The 19,266-nt window shown below is 41.5% G+C and overlaps 1 protein-coding gene across 5 annotated transcripts in view; it reads right to left on the bottom strand.

Moving 5' to 3' along the window:
* The window catches only part of UAP1 (UDP-N-acetylglucosamine pyrophosphorylase 1), a 33,822-nt gene extending 16,116 nt beyond the window's left edge, over nt 1–17,706 (bottom strand). For 3 of the 5 annotated variants that reach the window (XM_055401945.2, XM_055401946.2, XM_055401947.2), the window contains exons 1-4: nt 17,208–17,364; nt 12,092–12,428; nt 3,048–3,252; nt 666–841 (exon numbers count right to left, since the gene is read on the bottom strand). In XM_055401945.2, the coding sequence (XP_055257920.1) occupies nt 666–841; nt 3,048–3,252; nt 12,092–12,371 (661 nt within the window). In that variant the 5' untranslated portion in view covers nt 12,372–12,428; nt 17,208–17,364. Of the gene's footprint in view, nt 1–665; nt 842–3,047; nt 3,253–12,091; nt 12,429–17,207 lie in introns of all 5 variants that reach the window. The other 2 variants (XM_088835982.1, XM_088835983.1) reach the window with 2 other exon arrangements.
* Between the last annotated feature and the right edge of the window lie 1,560 nt (nt 17,707–19,266).

The following is a 19,266-nucleotide window of genomic DNA, read 5'->3' as shown; positions in this document are numbered from 1 at the left end:
TTCCTTTCACCCTTTTCTCCAAGAAGTGAGTCACACAGATGAGAATCTGTGAGTTCTGTATTTCCCATTCTCTTAATTAACCTACTGAAACGATTTCACTTTGTCATTTGATATCTACAAACGATTACTTTAATACTGTTTAAGAATGAATGCTACAGATAAACTATAATCTAGCCTCATTTTTTAAACAGCAGATGGTTTCCAATCTTTCACTACGATAAACAATGAGGCCATGAACAATACTGTATATAAAATACTAAGTAAAGAGAATAAATACTCTGAATGATGCTCAAATAGCTATCAAGAGCACAGCAAGTATAAAAGCATATTCATCTCACCCATGGGCATTTCCATTTTTTAAAATCACTGACAAATTTAATTATATTAAGCAAAATATTAATTTTTTTAAAGAGTTGGACATGACTGAGCGACTGAACTGAACCTGCAGATTACACAGTAATAACATAGCTTCTATACTCACTCTTTTTGCATAACCCCTGCTCCCAATAAAGCTCCCTTTTTTTTGACATCAAAATCACCATAGTGAAAAAATCAAAACTTAATGAACTACACTATGTAAATCAACCATACTTCAAAAACAAAAAAAGTTAATGAATTGTGTTAAGTCCATTTCTATTCACCATTAAGTAAGCACAGTTACAAACCTGGAGCCATAGAAACCTTATTCTTCTCTTCCAAAATAATTTTCCCATCAAAACTCATAGCAGGCAGCATTCCCTGCTGGAAAAAGATTACATTCTCTTTCTTTAAACCAAAGTACTTGTGCTTTGTGAAGAATTCCCTTGTAGATTCCATTGTTCTGCCACTGGTCATTATATACCTTGCAAGAGAAAAGCAGATCTTCTAAGCAATAATGCTATGCGAATTAGGGCAAAATAAAGTTTACTTCCCAAGATAAAGAAAATTTTTGAGAGCACTGTTTATTGTTTTCACTTCCTTCATCCCTTTCATGAATAAGGCAGCATTAATTGCTACCCAACAGGAATTTCTTCTAGCAACTTCATTAATCCTTATGTATAAAATAAATCTGTGGCCTGTCCTTGGGGGATGGCCCACTCCCACGTCTCCAGAGTATACCATCTGCTGCCTGTTTTAATAAAGTTCTGCTGCTTGAGCTGTAAAATAACTCTGTAACACAATATTAAAACATACCTCCTGTAACAGAGAACCTGCAACAGAGAGGCCCAGGAAAACATTTCAGAACTCTGTAGTCTAAGACAAAACCTCTCCTGTTCTAAGAAAAGGGATAAAGGCATAAATGCAATACATTCGGATTACCTCTTATGGTTCTTGCTACTTAAATTATGAAATGACATCTGGGCTCTGCTCACCCTTTATTTACAATCATAAAAGTATAAATATACACTCTGTTGTCACAAAAATACAACCCATGCCAATGTAGTAAAAGAGAAAAAAATTCTATCTAAAATTGTAATTACTGACTACAATAGCTTTTGCCCTTACTTACTGAAATGTAAACTATGTGTATATAGGGATTTTTATCTGTTTTGATTACGGATATATTCCCAGCACCTAGAGGCAGGTACTCACTTAATATCTGTTAAATGCAAAAATGAAGAATACTGCAAAATTTCCCAGGACAGCCAGTATCTGCCTGATTAACAAATTATCCTGGATATTTGAACTCTGGGCACAAAAACTTTGGGCATCATGATTCAAATGAAAAGGGACTAAACTGTTCCACGTAAGAAAAATAAATTCTGAGTTGTGAGGAGAAAGAAAGAGAAGAAAATCCAATATGAAAGTGGGAGACTAAGGCTTGTAAGTAGAATTCTGCCCACTTAAAACACAGATGTCCCTCAAAAGTCCTCAAGGGAACCAAGATGAAAAAAACCACAAAAAACAGTTCACAGCTGGCCAATACCCTTCTTAAGAACTAGAAAAGCTGAGGTAAATATAAAAAGCCTATTTTTAAAGGCATCAGAGAGCTACAAAAGCAACATGGATTAGAACTTAAAATTTAAGATAGTGAGAATCTTTCAAAGGAGACCTTCAGATATGCAGCTGCCTTTTCCTGGGGGTATTTGCTGATCTGGGGCAAAGGCCAGTGGTTAAGGAATCTGAGCTTGGACCAGGCAGGACAGAGTAATCAGCAGAGCTTTTGTTAGTCACCTGGGGCTAAAACAACAAGATTAGTGACTTCAGGGATTTCAGACACACAGCTGATTTCCCCCTCAAAACATGACAACTTCCAAAGCTGCTCTGAGAAACAGATTCAAGAGCTAAATCAAAACCTTTTAAAAAACAGAGCAGAATTTCCCATAATCTCTTGGTGTTCAGAAGATGAACATTGGCTGAGATAGGCCCTGGGGAGCTGGCATACAAGCAGAGACAGAATCCAAGTTTGGCCCACAACAGAAATATCAGTGAGGCTTTCGGGGGTTTTTTTTGGTGTTTTTTTTGGTGGGGGGGGGAGGCGGGGGCAAAAGGAGGGGGTTTCAGGAGGACAAGATAACCCAATACTTAAGGACATGAGTTTCTAGAGTGAGAGAACCCATTGAACGCCCACAGAAGTGACTGGAAACAGATCCATACATCATCATGAAATTTCAGTTACTAAAGATAAGAAGAGACTCCAAACGCTTTCAGAGGAAAAAGGGAGAAAAAAAAGACTGAGAATCAGAATGGCAACAGATCTCTCAAAAGCAACGCTGGAACAATAGACCAATGCCTCCATATTTCAGAGGGAAACTGATTTTCAATCAAACTCTGTACACAGACAAACTACCAATCAGTATGAAGTTTACGGACTGAGAGAACCCTCTGAGGATCCAAAGGTACTCAGGTAGGGGTTAAAGTTGGAAATAAGTATATATTGCTCATTAAGGCTATAGTGATTATCTACCTAGCTATAATACATACTGATTTTAACATATAAAGTACAGCTCCCAAGAAAATCTGTAGTAACAGGAAACACCTCTGCTTATGAATAAAGTATATATGCATTTTGAATATTATAAGCCAATATACGTTGAGACACTCTCCCACAGTGAGATATATCTTACCATGGAATGATGCATTTGTTGCCATGATATTTTTCAGCTAACTGCTGAAGCTTCAGGATACGCTCTGCTTGAATCTGAAAAAGTGTCTTATGGGATGGCAAACCAACATCATACATCCCTTTGGGATATGCAACACCGAGTCTTGTCCCCTGCCCACCAGCTAGAAGAAGAACTGCCACTTTGTTCTGAGAAATCTGGAAAAGTCCTAAAAAAGAAAACACCTGTATCACTCTATAGTTCAACACACTAGGGTTACACATACAAAGGTAGCTGCAAAGAGTCACCCTAACTGCAGATGGCATAAAGAATAAGGAATTCACAAGTAATCATGGATGACTACATTGTTAATAAAAACATTTTTATTATTAAATAATGAAGTTTATATAATCCAACCAAACACCAGACAATTAATAATATACTGTAATGAACCAATAATTATTATTCTGATAAAGATGGAAGGCAAAGACCAAGAGACGTTGCAAATGTTTTACAAGCACCTGACAACTTATTAGTTGTGGCAGGTCAAGAAAAAGGATGGAAGAAGATCCTCAGACTTCAGGATGAATGATGATGCTATTAAATTACCTCCAGCCTACAAATCAATCAATAATAACTGATTAATCAACTAGCATGTAACTATACTAGACAAACTACCATCCAGCAAATGGAAAGACAAGAAATCCTGAGTTGGGGAAGCAGTGTAGAACAATGGTTAAGAAGCCAGGCTCTGAGGTCAGGACACCTGGGTATGAAACCAAACTCAACTGAAAGAGCTTAGGGAATGTGCTGCAAAAATTAGGACACTTTGTGGGATGATGGAAATGTTCTATATTTTGATCGGGGTGGTAGTTTTATGGATGTATAAATTTTTTAAAAACTCATAAAACTAATGCATTTTATTGCATGTAATTATATACTTCAGTAAAATTGTTTAAAATGCTTTTTTAATGGGCCATCTACTGCAGCTCAGAAGGATGTGAAACAGAATTCTTTTGAAACTGCAAGTGAAACAATAAAAAAAGACAGAGGCTCTCAGTTTGGATTTGAAAAATAAATAAATAAATAAAATCTTGCCATATACCATCTCTAGGAACTACCTCATCTCTCTAAAGTGGAGTTTCAGCACCAGAAGGTAGAATAACCTGCAGGAAGAGGTAACATACAGAGTGGATCTCTGAGAAGCTAGAAAAGCTGTAAAAGGTCAAATGTGATAAAGCAATGGTTGATAGGTTTTGTTCTATTTTCTGAATTTCATACTTTTATTAAACTTCTCAGAAATTCTATGAATGAGGCAGGTCACTATCCATAATTGCAGGTCAAGTCAGAGGGGGCAGAGGTGACTAGTACCAATTTTTTTTGTTTGTCTAAATTACCAACTTTATGCTTTATGTATGTGTGTGTATGTATGTGTGTTTTGGTCTTACATGTTTTTGATATATACATTGTGTGTGTGTCAATCGCTCAGTCATGTCTGACACTTTGCAACCCCATAGACTGTAGACCACCAAGCTTCTCAGTCCATGGAATCTTCCAGGCAAGAATGCTGGAGTGGGTAGCCATTCCCTTCTTCCAGGAGATCTTCCCAACAGAGGGATCAAATCCAAGTCTCCTGCACTGCAGACAGATTCTTTACCATCCTGAGCCACCAGGAAAGCCCTAGGCTTTCCTACAGCTAATATACTAGTACACTGTGAACTCAGAGAAATATTCTTAATAAATCTAATATAAAATCAAAAGTATCCTGATTCTACAATCTGTCTTCAGTGGTAACTAAGCATAGCCAAGGATATCATGCAGGAACTTTCTGGCAATTTTTTCAATCAAAAAATTTAAAAGCACATTAGATATTTCCATAATTTTCACCTTTGATATGAAGCAGAGAGCTTAGCTACCTGAGAACTAATTTTCTCTCCTTCTTCCTTGCTTATGATGAGACTGTCCTTGTTTTCTCCACAGCATTTCACTGTACCTTATTAGACTTTGAAAATAAAAGATCAAGAGTAATGCTAGACTCCAGTAATTATTACAGTAACTATAATCTAAGAGGTAAGTATAATTTTCCCCTTTTTAGACATAATAGGCTCAGATGAGTTAAGGATCTTGCCCAAGGTCACATAGCTAAACAGTGTGAATCAGGATTGGAACTTGGCTCCAAGGCCTACTCACCAACCCTGCACCGCCTCCAGCAGTGTCTTATCCCATCCACACATGTAACAGATACAGCATACAGCACCATAACCTTTAGGCGCTGTGTAACTGTCATTCCTATTGCCTTCTTGCCCCTCCTTCTCGTTTCCATCGCATTCATGAGAAGGTGTGCTACCTTTTCTTAAATATCTTACCCATCACCCTACATGGAAAAGCTGCTGAGGTGGCCAAGAGCCCACATTCTCCAAAATTTGTCAAAGACTGAATCTCTAACAGCATTCCGGCCCTGTGGTGCCCTTAAACAGGCCCTGCCGCCACCATGTAACAAAGACTGGCTGAGATGAAGCAGTCTGAAGGGAACGGGGAACCATATAAAGCAGTTCTGAAAACTATTTTCCATTTGGCTATTTCTTCAGTTACCAAAGAAACCATGGTTTCTACGAAATAAATTTAATTCTGCCGTCGCTGACCCAAAAGGCATTATCTACAATTACAGGTCCACAAACCCTTACCTAAACTAAATTTATTTCAGAAACGTACTTCAGAATGCGCAACTCTTCAAAATTTAGAAAACAGATATAATACATATACAATATGTTCATATTTTAACCCAGCAGATCTGAGACAGTTCCTTCTAATCACATTAAGTGAGACAAAAAAAAAGTTTTTCAATAGTATCTCAGGCTTCACTGGTGGCTCATTAGGTAAAGAATCTGCCTGCGATGCAGGAGACCCGGGTTCCATCCCAGGGTCGGGAAGATCCCCTGGAGACGGAAATGGCTACCCACTGCAGTATTCTTGCCTGGGGAATCCTGTGGACAGAGGAGCCTGGCAGGCTACAGTTCATGGGGTCGCATCAGACATAACTAACACTATTACTACTACTACTGTCTCAACCCTCATATACCACCAAAGGTGCTGGAATCAAAAATATTTCTAAATGTGTTCCCCAAAAGTCCCAGATAAATATTCTGGACACAAAGATCTTTGTTCTTTTTGTACTATTTATTTTCTTTATAGAGCACCTGTGTTTTAAATTGTTGTACTGTTAATGTGGCTTCCCTGGTGGCTCAGTGGTAAAGAATTTGCCTGCCAAGGTAGGAGACACAGGTTTGATCCCTGGGACAGGAAGATCCCCTGGAGAAGGAAATGGTAACGCACTCCAGTATTCTTGCCTGGAGAATCCATAGAGATAGAGGAGTCTGCAGAGCCACAGTCCATGTGTCACAAAAGAAACGGACATGACTAAGCAACTAAACAGCAAACTGTTAATGTGGCTCCAGTCGTCCTTCCTGACTTTTCACTTTTACCTTCGGTCCAAAGTTACATTATTTCCCTCAGCTCCCTTACTAATAAAAGGGAAGAGCCACACTCCCAGAGTCACTCCCATGTCTCAGCTCTGGCTCGCCTGATGGCCACCCAACATCAATCGGCACTTTCCCCAGGTTCTAACGAGTTATCAAAATTATCACTGTATAACCTTTTCTCTTCCTTGGATCAGTTCCCTAAACCACTGCTTCATTCCAGATTTCCAAATGGTTCTGTTTTAAAGCTTTGCAAACCAACAGCTGGTAGTGGCCTCTTCCTTCATTCAAATAAACGGCATGTGTTTGTTTCCTAAGCCCTCCAATGCCACACTTTCTCCAATTATTTTTCTAATTTTTCCTCTACTTATTTTTTTAATTAATTTTTTATTGAAGGATAATTGCTTTACATCTCCAATTCTTTCTCCACACTTTCTCCAATTCTTCTTTCCACCTGCGGATCTGATAACCCATAATCACTATGTCTTAAAAACAGCAGTGACACCATGCTTGCCACATGTACATCTACAGGCAGATTTACATTTACAACTCATCTCCAGCCAGCCGCAACTATTACAATGAACTATAACACAATTCATAAACATTTGAGATAAAAAGGTGTCTGCAGTAACTTCTTCCTGTTTATACATCTGACTCATGAGCAGCCAGAGAAAAACAAGAGGAAAGAAAGCAGTCCCTAGAGTATTAAAGCCAGCTGCAATTCAAGAACTAAATGCAGCCATAGCTGTTGTTAACAATATCAAATCCTGCCGAGCTGAAGTATGCATCTACTTGATCCATGTTACTGCAGTAAAACTGCACTGTTTATCAAAAGTGTGTAATGCATAAATTAGTATCTGCTTTATGACAGATCAAATACTTCCTGAAATTAAGTGGGCCAATAAAATTCTGTAAGCCTCGTAGTTACGTGGCAATACACATGATCTCAAACTGTAAGTGCCGTGACGTTAATTCTATACAGGCAGCACTGCACCTATCTGAAAATTGTTGACTGTTTTTATAAACAGTCTTAAAACATACTTAACACATCTGACAATTAGGAAATTATGAACTTTTATTTCAAAACTCCCACAAAAATATGGGAAAAAAACTTGAAATGTACAGTACTATATCATCCTTCCCATTTTCTCATTATATGACACAAGAGTTAATTACCTTCCCACAGAGGTCAGGACCTAACACACATCAAAACACAGGTTTAAAAAGAAAAGAGGAAAGAAATCAAGCCAGAGTGAGTAATTTCCAGGATACGGGTAGAGCTCTCTCCTCAGAGAGTCAGGCATGTGGGCCCAACAGAGTCTGAGCAGTTATCCTGGTAACACTTACAGCAAACAGAGAGGAGTTTACAGTAGCCTCTCCCAGGTCAACTGCTTCCTGGATAACTTCCTGCTTGGACTTGTTCCTCTCAAACATACTCTTTGATTTGGGCATGTGCCTGAAACAAAGAGGCTAACACCAGTGCTTCTGAAATAGAGCATCGTCAGAATTTTCCGTCTAAACTGTCAGCACTACTGGACAAAGGGTGGGGTAAACAGGCTAATCAACTGGTGGAAACGAAGACTATTCAAGAAAGAGGAGGCATTCTAAGAGTTTAATTTTTAATCACATTTCACAGGCTGAACAATTACTTTATAGATTAACTATTTCCCCAAAATATTAAGAACAAAAAGTAGACTAATAAGGGAAATCTCTATTTGAACTGGCTTTAGATACTGGGGGGTGATTATAAATTTCATTAGGTATAATGATGGCACTGTAATTAGGGGAAGAAAATATCCTTATACTTAAGAGATGCATACTAAACTTTATGAGGATAAAAATAACACAATGTTTGCAATTTGCCTTAAAATACTATAACAGAAAAATAAAAGGGATATATGAAGCAGAATTTTGAAAATTATTTAAGTTGATATATATGTGGAATTTCATTATACTATTTTTTGTCCCCAAATATCTGTTTCCAAATACGCTTGAAATTTCTTCATAAAACAAATTCTGAGGCAGGCTACATGACTATACATAAACTGTGAACCTAATGTATGTGTGTATATATAAGAAAATACTATAAAATATTACTATTGAGTATCTGGATTGGGAGACAGCAGAGATTTATCTTTTTTCTCCTGTAATTCTTAGTATTTTCCAACCTCTCCAAAATATGTGTGACTTTTAAAATAAAACATCTATTAGAAATATCAGAGCACTAGATTTCAGAAAATGTAGAGGAAATAGTTATTAATACATTTTTTCTAAACAATCCATTTACTTTTCTACCACAATGTTATATAAATTAATTTTTTAAATGTCTCATAGGCAAAAAAAAAAAACCTAACACTGACTACTGATTTATTATAACATAAAGTTAGAAGGTTGCTTTGTGTTCAGTTTAAGCATGGGCTGTTTTTTTATTAAAAAAATTCTTTATTAGAATGGAATTTTTAAAGCAAATATATTTTTCCAGAGTAAGTATCCTTTCTAAAATAATATTCTCATCGAAGCTTCTAAATTACTTCTTTCAAGATCTGAGTTTTATAAGAGATTTTTCAGACTCCTCTTTCATTTTCTGTGCTTCAAGAATTAAATTAAAACAAGAACTTTCTTCAGTAAGGACCACAATGGTCACTTATGTATTCATCCTTCAGCAATAATTTTCCACCCTAGGTGTTAAAATGTCTGATGCCAATAGTCACCAGACACTTTGAAATTACTGTAGAATGCTTTTACTTTCCCTGTCCTGGGGCACTGGGATGGGGTTAGGGCAGCAAGGGTACAGGGGTTGGGGCCCGGTTGGCTTTGATACAATTATCAGTAATCTCCTACTGTCTGAAATAAAGCATCCTAATCTTTGCAATGGAACTCTCTTTCCTTAGATAACTTACTGAAGAAACTTCATTTTGTTACAAACTTTGCAAACATATGGTGGTTTCCAAGTGAAAAGGATGTAACGTCTGTTCAAGTCTCCTTCTCCACCCCTACTGCTGAAGCCACAATTAACTACTGCTTCCTTGACAGTAAGCCAAAAGGAAGTTTGCTTTGTACTTTCTTATACTAGACTTGCTTGTAACCGCTCCGGATTTTAATTTAAATGAAAGGTCACTGGGCTTGTTCCATAGATTCCAACATAAGAAGAATTAAATTATACATAGATTCCAAGTACAAGAAGTCTTCACTGCTGCTAATGGTCCCCATTATACAAGGTCAAAGTTTTATCTTTCCAAAGAGTTAATTCTAAGACTTTATCCCCATAAAACCAAAAGGAGAAATACAGGCAGCTGGCATACCAGAGGGTAAGAAAAGGCCTTGTGTGGCTTTTGGTCTGAAGTAGAAGCCTTTCTGAAACCCAGGGAGGGAGAGAAGGACCAATGAATCCAAAGTTAGTGAGGGTCAGAGTGTCACCACAGTCCTCCATTCAGAAGGATTCGCCTGAAAGTCCCTCTCACATCTTAGTGGCAGAGCCCTGTTCTAAGTGAAAAGTTACATTAGACACTAACAAACATTTTAAAATCTGAAAGGGCCCTCCCTGAAGATCATCCAACTATTTCAATGTTTTTAATTTCCAAGCCCTTTTAAATAAAATCTCAGGTATCAAGTTTTATTTATGTATCAAAACAAGTCAAAGTAGAACTGCTCCTGGAGTGGGGACATGAAGGGGTTGGACACCTACTGTTTAGCATCTGTTCCAGCCCTTCCCACATGAAACAGTCTCACCAGCAGTCAAAATCCTAGAGGTCTTTGGAATACAGTTTGAAAAAGAGTAAATCTGTAAGCCCAGAGAAAGACATGAAGATAATGGTAGAGAAGAAGGTTGATAATGGTAGTTATGCTTCTTTTCTGGGAAGACGCAGAGCGCGCCAAAGAGCAAAAGAGAAAATAAAAATAGCCACAGTGTAGTGTGAATACAGGCTATAAATCGTATCTACAAAAGTAAATATGTATATTACCAACTACTAGGTGGCAACGTGGGGAAATAAGAACATAGATATGATGAGTTATCAGCAACTTCTCTACAGTTATTTCTGCTACTTTGATATTATTAATATTTTTGCCATAAAGTAATGTTTTTTTAAAAAGGAAAGAAAAGTATTAGTCCAGTCTGCTCTTTCTACAGCTGAGAAAATACGGTCCAGATTTGCCAAGAAGCATGGACAAATATTCAAGGGCCTGGGCTGCAATATTTAGTCACTTGTACTTACAGAGTTCAGTTCAGTTCAGTCACTCAGTCGTGTCCAACTCTTTGCGACCACATGAATCACAGCACGCCAGGACTCCCTGTCCATCACCAACTCCTGGAGTTCACTCAAACTCATGTTCATCGAGTCGGTGATGCCATCCACCCATCTCATTCTCTGTCATCCCCTTCGCCTCCCGCCCCCAATCCCTCCCAGCATCAGACTCTTTTCCAGTGAGTCAACTCGTCGCATGACGTGGCCAAAGTATTGGAGTTTCAGCTTTAGCATCAGTCCTTCCAATGAACACCCAGGATTGATCTCCTTTAGAAGGGACTGGTTGGATCTCTTTGCAGAGTAGTAGATTATAAAAACCACAGTTCTTAACCCCACCAAAAGAAAAACTAAATTTTAGTTATTTTACCATTTTCAAAAGCATTCATTAGTACTCGTTATGGGGACAGATTTTATGATATGCTTTAGAGGAAAAAGCACTGCAGTTAATTCAGGAAACATTTATCAACCAACTTAAAATTGCAAAATACTGTTCTAAATACTATGGATATACATAGACAACGGATATGGGCTGCTCTTTAGAAGTTTACATCGTGACAAAGAATATAGACACAAACAACCCTTATTGTAAGAAAGAATGAAAGAAAAGTGTGCACAAATAACTCCAGCCTGGGACACTGAAAAAGAGGTGATGGACCAAACAGTATGTGTGATGAACCATGGAGAATGAACCACCGCACCACATAGCTCCAGGAGACAGGCAGCCTCACAAGGAGATCCAGTCACATAGAGAAGGTATAAAGGCCAGACACAGCTAAGGACAAGCACCAGCAAAGGCAGGAAAGGCATAACAGAATGTTCAGAGAAAGGTTAATTATGGGTTCCAACTGAAATGTGTGGGGCAGTAGAATCAGAGAGACACATAAAACACAAGACTAAATACACAAGCTAGGACTGGGTTAGGGAAGGTTTTTGGAGTAAGACAGCATAAACTGAAACATTCAGCTTGTGCTCCAGAAAGGGAAATCTAATAGTACAGATAATGAGAAAGGAAAGAGACTGGAGCTAATTTTGGGCTTGAATGAGAAAAGCCATGAACTAGGCACATGGGTTTGGGTAAACTCCGGTGGTTCATGGGGTCGCAAAGAGTTGGACACGACTGCGCGGCTGAACTGAGGCACCAGAAATGAAGAGAATGGAGGGACAGGCAACAGGAGCCACCGCAGTGTCCTGGCCACACAATCTGTCACTTCTGGATCAGTCACCTGGTTTAAGGTCTTAGGGAAGTCAAAATATTAATGATGTGACTCAAGTTACTTTAGTGGATTTAAATCCATTAAACGGTATATCTCATAAAAAACCTTACAGCAAATCTTTCCAGGCTCAGTACCTTCACTTTCCCAGGCCTGCAGCTGATCTTGATCCCTGGTAGCACTGCCCAACACCTCTCGAGGGACAGGTTCCATCCGTGCATCCACTTTCTCTGGCTGGGAGGAATGGTTAAATCCTTCAATGGCCTTTTGGAAAAATAAGTTCAGCTCCTGGAAGTTCATGGCCTGGAGCTCCGAATAAAGTTCTACCTGTTGGGCCTCCTCCAACTCATTCCAGAAGTCCAGCAGGTGCTCCTGCCCAGCTTTGGACAACCTGAGTTTGAGGTCATTAACATTCATAATGCTCTAGTAGCCAAGTTTTGTGATCACGGAGGTGTAATTTCTGCACCTGTAAACCTGAAAGAAAAAAGGAATCAACAGCAGATCAAAGTCCAACAATGAACCTAAAGAAATTTTTCCTGCTAAAAATAAGTACATTAAAAAAAAACTTTGAGAGTTCCCTGGTGGTTAAGACTCAGTGTTTTCACTGCTAGGGCTCAGGTTCAATCCCAACTTGGGGAAGTAAGACCCCGCAAGCAGCACGACACAGGAAAAAAAATTTTAGTAAAATAAAAAAAAAATAATAATTAAACACTCGATGTTAAGGAAATCTCGCTTTTCCACCATGACCATACTCATAAGAGACCAAACTTGTAAGACAATGCTAATTATTCATATATCAGGCACTGCACCAAGTACTTGGCTTACGTGGTCTCATTTTATTTTCAACAACTCTATTCCTAGGGGGTGCAGCAGTAAAGGATCCACCTGGTGATGCAGAAGACGCAAGAGACACAGGTTCGATCCCTGTGTCAGGAAGATCCCCTGCAGAAGAAAATGGCAACCCACTCCAGGATGCCTGGAGAATCCCATGGACAGAGGAGCCTGGCGGGTTATAGTCCATGGGGTTGCAAAGAGTCAGACACCACTGAAGCAACTAAGCACAGCATAGAACACATGGCCCTTTATCTTTGCCTGTTATATAGCAATTTATTCTTGGCTGTCCTGGGGCCCTGGCCAACTTGCAAACCAAACATAAATATTTACTGGGGTAGAAAACAAGAAATAAACCAAAGAAAGACATAACTTAAATTTTATGCTAACCAAATGAAGTGTTTTACCCTGTTTACTGGAATACAAAACGTCAACCCATTCCAGTATTCTTGCATGGAAAACACCACGGACAGAGGAGCCTGTCAGGCTAAAGTCCATGGGGTCGCAAAAGAGTCGGACGTGACGGAGCAACTGAGCACACACACGTGCCATAAATATTATCATCACGACTTTACAGGCGAGAAGACTAAGGCACAGAGAAGCAAGGCAACCCAGCTGACTCGTGGAGCTGGGGTGTGAATACAGGCAGTCTGATTCCAGCGCTCTGGTTGCCTCTTTACACTCCTCTGACCACTAAACTACTACTGAAAGAATACCTAACTGCTTAATCTTTTCAATCTTTCTCCTTTTCTCTCTAAGAACAGAAACAGAGAATTCAGAATACAACAATATCAAGGAGACAGAAACACCTACAGTCATAAAAAATACAATTTTAATCTCAAAGCAACTTCTGCAAAGAAGGAATAAGTCCACCATCTTTACTAAGAATTGAAGCCTAAAGGACAAGCAATATACACAAAACAATCAAGGGATAAGACAATGCTTTTTAAGAGTACTCCATGATAATCCAGAAATATGTTAAATTGCATACAATAAAAAGAGAATGAGGAAATAGTTAGTCTACTCACCTAATACAGATAAATGCAAGAAAAGACAGGCATTGTCCAGAAAGGGTTCACAAAGGAAGCATGATCCAGCTGTGCCTCAAGGGTTGAGCAGATTATATAGATAAGATTAGAAAATAAGTGGGCTTCCCAAGTGGCTCAGTGGTAAAAATCCATCTGCCAAGTAGGAGACGTGGGTTCAAATCCCAGGCCAGGAAGATTGCCTAGAGAAGGAAATGGCAACCCACTCCAGTATTCTGCGTAGGAAATCCCATGGATAGAGGAGCCTGGAGGGCTATAGTACCCAGGGTCCAAAAAAGCTGGACATGACTTAGTAACTAAAAATAACAACAACAAGGAAATAAGCAGAGCCTGGTGTCCACGAGAAGTAAACATGAAAGTTTCATGTAGAATGATGGGAAATGGTTTAAGGTAGGGCTAACGTGTGAAGAGCCCTGAAAACTAAGCAAAGGAATTTAGATCTAAACAAGTAAGTAACAGGAAGCCAACACAGATTATTAACAGGGCTGGGCCGCCATGCCTTAGAGAAATGAGAGAAAAGAGCATGGCACAAAGAGACTGTAAGGAGAGAAACTAGAAGCAGGAAAACAAGGTAAAAGACATCTGCAGGTATGAAAAACCAAAGAGGAACCAGATTTGCTGCAGAGGAAATAAAAGTGAGAAGGGTAATTTGAGACATACTGTAAAGAATCATCATTGCATTATAATTACTTAACTTAGATATAAAGGACGGAGGAGAAGTAGTTACCAAAGAAAAAGCCAACCATCTTCTCCTCTTACAGTAAAAGGTAGTTCACAGCAAAATTCTGCAGTTCAGTTAAATTGCTTATTTCCCCTGTTCCCTTTTGCCGGTAAAGTGGGATTAATAATCCTCTCTACCTGATGAAGACCATTAAACAGCAAACACCATTTACGAACGCAAGTTTAGAAAGCCTCCATCTGGGTGTCCCCTGAAGGGGCAATAACAACAAACACTAAGCTATACAGAAACACAGTTCCAACTGCTTACAGACAGCATTCACTTAGTCCTCAAAACAACCTAGGTACTGTTATTGCGATTACTTTACAGAGGAAGAAACTGAACCACAGAGATAGCTTGCCAACAGTCCAAAACCGGGAGAATGATAAGGGTTAGGACTCAAATCCTGACAGCCTGACTCCTAACTGCATGCTCTTAACCCTCATGCTGTATTGCCTCTCAGGAGAAAAAAGGACTCTGTTGTCTTCATGTAGATGTCTATGTGTGTGTGTGTGTGTGTGTGTAAAACAGAGAGATGGCAAGAAAAAGAATTTGGACTTTCTTTATTAAGAAATATAGACACATTTGATGTTCTTATATCTGACTCACTGTGCAAAACTGAGTTCATATGCCATCATGGAAAAGGAAGAAAATGCGCAGGACAGTAGGAAAGGAACTTCACAGGGTGAACCAGATATAACCACCTCCATGCCACGAAAAGTATAGCACTTCCTCCATTAATTCTGATAAGAGGTGTGTGCATGTCTGTAATGGTAAGCAGCAGTGAAGAAGAGACTAGATTAGGATTTTTATGTTGACAACCAAAGTCTGAAAAAGTTGAAGATCTATAAACTATGACAAAAGTTCCTATATGCCCATACCAACGTACCTGCGTCAATAACAATGACATATTTGTAGTAGCCCACCATTATCATATATACCTTTAGGGGTGGTGGTTTGCTGGTGGTTTAGTCACCAAGTCGTGTCTGACTCTTGCAACCCCATGGACTGTAGCCTGCCAGGCTCCTCTGTCCATGGGATTCTCCAGGCAAGAATACTGGAGTCGGTTGCCATTTCCTTCTCCAGGGGATCTTCTTGACCCAGGAATCCAACCTGGGTCTCCTGCAGTGCAGGCAGATGATTTACCAACTGAGCTATGAGGGAAGTAAATATACCTTTACTGGAATTTAAACCCTAGCATAAAAGATATGTGGCCTTCCCAGGTGGCTCAGGGGTGAAAAATCTGCCTGCCAATGTAGGAGGCACAGGTTCAATTCCTCGGTTGGGAAGAATCCCTGGAGTAGGAAATGGCAACCCACTCCAGTCTTCTTGCTTGGAAAATTCCATGGGCAGAAGAGCCTGGTGGGCTACAGTCCATGGGGTCCCAAAGAGTCTAACCTACTGAACACATGCAGGCAGGAGTAAAAGATACTTAGCACTTCACGCTCCTTTTCTGCTTTCCTTCCTACTCCTATCTCTGCTGCTATATTACGCCTCCCAGAGGTTAAAGCGTCCGCCTCCAATGCGGGAAACCCGGGTTCGATCCCCGGGTCGGGAAGACCCCCTGGAGAAGGAAATGGTAACCCACTCCAGTATTCTTGCCTGGAGAATCCCATGGACGGAGAAGCCTGGTAGGCTACAGTCCACGGGGTCGCAAAGAGTCGGACACGACTGAGCGACGGAACGAACGAACGAAACTGGTACGTAAACCTCTCCAACCTTTAGAAAAACATGAGGAGCCATACCATCGAATCCTATAGATATTTCACAGGATAGCATATTAAATCTTTTTTAGCCTTAGCTAAGGGAGCCAGCTCAGCAACAGAGAAGGAATAGACAGTGCCTTCATTTTCCTAATTTCACCAGAAAGACCTTAAACTAAAGGCACTACGTTATAACATACACATAGTATCATAATCACTATTATCCGGTTTCAGATATCATAAGCCACGTACAAATAAATATAGCATAGGGTCAGGCCACACTTAATAAAATCTTCAGGAAACCATATGCTCAGCACATGTGTGCTCTAAACCCTCCAATTCCATCTTTCTGCTTGGCCAAGCCATGGGAAAGCCAGAAATTTCAACCCTCTCCCATCACCAGTGTTAAAACAAAAGCGGCAAGTAGGTTTTGTTGTGGACTCTGAGGTCCTGCACAGGTAAGTCGGATCCTTACTGTACTGTCAGCGCTTTCAGAGTCTTCCTCATATATTCAAGACACCCCCAACCCGCTCCCGTGGGACAGCTCCAACGACTTCTCCCCACTGTAGGATCGCCCCCCGTTTGGCCTAAGTCCCCGGCCTGAGAACCTCAAGCCCCCGTCCCGGGTCCAGGCGAGGCTCCACTCCCAAGCGCACGACAAGCCCCCGATTCCGGGCCCTGCCCATCTGGGGCCCCCTCCTGCCAGCGCGGCCGGCCAGGCAGCCGAGGCTGAGAGGCGCCGCGGGGCACAGGGGGCGGTGCGGGTGCGAGGCGGGCTCTTCCGCGCGCCCAGCCGCCGGCCCCGGGCACGGACGCGCACCGCGTGTCCACGTCGCGCGCGAGGCCCTGGAGCGCGTGCGTGGCGGCAGCAGGCCCCCACCGGCGCAGGTCCCGAATCCCGCCGTCCACTGCAGGTCGGCGGGAGGAGACAGCGACTGCGCGGGGCGCCCCTCACCTTCCTCGGCGCGACCGCAGCTCCGCCCGGCTCCGGCTCCTTCGGCGCGGCCGCTCATCTGCGTCCAGCGCCAGCCCCTAATATATACTTTCATCCGGGGGGCCGGGGCGGCGGGGCGGGCCGGGAGCTGGGGCCGGGGGGAGCGCCGGCCCCGGCCACCCCGCCCCTCCGTCTCCGCGACGAGTGGCTGCCGCGCGGGGAGGAGCCGCAACCCCGCTCCCCGACACGTCAGCTCCCTGAGCGCAGGCGACGCGGCGGACGCGGGGAGGAGCGCCGGGGGAGGCGGGGCGCGGCCTCGCGTCACTCATCCTCCGGCCCAATGGGCGCGGCGCGGGGTCCTGTCGGCGGGCGGCCCCGCCCCCAGGGCCCGGAGGCCAGCAGGGGCGTCCTTTGCGTCCGCTGGAGAGGGCGACGCCCGAGCCCCGCGGAGGTGTGGCGGGCGTGGCTTCACCGCGGTGTCCCTCGAGGGCCCCTCCCGTGGCTCCTAGTCAGCCCGGTGGCCCCGCGGCTCGGGGCGTTCCCCCCTTTCCCGAAATGGACCGCAGATTAGTCGGGGAGCTGTGTCATCGGGTGGCGGATTTCCGACCGCCCACACCGAGGATTGCGAAAGCGCGTCGGCCGGCGACTCAGCGCGGAACGCCCGGGGCGGGCCTGGCGGGCCCTCTGACCTCGGGCTGCTGTTTCGTCTTGAGTTGGCCAGATGGGCAGGGCCCTGACCGTCTTTTCTGTTTTATCGTGGTTTACGTCCCAAGCAGCTGAAGCAGGCCCACTTACTTTTGCATAAATAAGCACACGCACATAAATAGGAAATCCAAGCAAATGTATTAGGTAGCCGGAGAAAATGAAAAACGCGCCGTTGAGACTGAGCCCGCACAGCAGCTTTGTTTGACTGTGGTCTTAACCTCCCTGGGCCTCCGTATATGACAGGAAAATGGTCTTTGGGCAGGCTGACCTCCAAGGCCCTCTAATGCAGTGCAACTGTCTATAATTGGGTGTGTACCATATATCTTTGTGTGGATGTGCCCTGCAGATTATATGCTTGGCATATAAAAGCTGTGTTTACATGTAGCACAGCTTTTGCAAGAAGTCCAGTATGTTGAAATACCAAAACAGCTAGATTTAACAAAACATCTGACAGAAATTCAGCTACTTAGGTGCCTTTCTTCTGCCTTCTTGACTGAAAATGCCTTTTAATTTTCTTCATCAATTTCAAAATTATCCACTGTGTTAAGTAACAGAAAAATTTACACCAGATAAGTACTGCTGGTAGTAATACATTCAGGAGGTTGAATATTCTATCTTTCATCATCCCAGAATGTCATTAATTTGTTTGAAAGATTTATAGTATAGTGGTTATGAACATGACATCTACAGACAGAATTCCAACTTCTTTATTGCTTGGAATGTTTGGCAAGCTGATTAACACTTACTCATCAGTTTTCTTATCTATAAAATATAGACAATAATAAAAATGCCCCTTAGGGTTGTTGTGAGAACTAAATCAGTCAATGCAATAGCAGAATGTAGAGCAGAGTAAATACTAAATAAATTGTACTTGTTTTTATATGAGTGTGTATGTTGTCAGGTCCTAGAAACCTTGATATACTTCTCATCATTTGAAAAACCTTTCATTGTTTGGATCCCTGATACTATAAAGAACATTTCTCTTAAACCTTTCACAACTAAGAACAAAATTTCCCCCATTAATGTTTAGAATAGTTCATTTGAAACACTCGTGTTGGGACTAGTTCTACCTTTTAAAATAAATGAACTCTTTAATAATGATTTTTCTCTTTATTCATTCATTCATCTAAAATTAATAGAATGCCTATAATACTCCAGACATTATTATAGAGTCTTGTTTAAAGATATTTTTTCTTTTAAAAATAGTTATTTATTTTTATTTATTTGTTTGGCTGCCCTCGGTTCTGGTTGGGCTTGCAGAATCTGTCATTGCAGCACGCGGCATCTTTTTTAAAAATTTTGGCTTTGCTGGGTCTTCGCTGTGGTGCGAGGGCTCTTCATTGGTTGGTTCAGGCTTCTCTTGTTGCGGAACAGA

This window comes from Moschus berezovskii, chromosome 4 (genome assembly GCF_049115385.1).
Source record: "Moschus berezovskii isolate FMDL1 chromosome 4, NW_MosBer_1.0, whole genome shotgun sequence".
In the NCBI taxonomy this organism is placed as follows: domain Eukaryota; kingdom Metazoa; phylum Chordata; class Mammalia; order Artiodactyla; family Moschidae; genus Moschus; species Moschus berezovskii.
The sequence above is the reverse complement of the archived record's forward strand: the minus strand, read 5'-3'. Positions and strand labels throughout refer to the sequence as shown.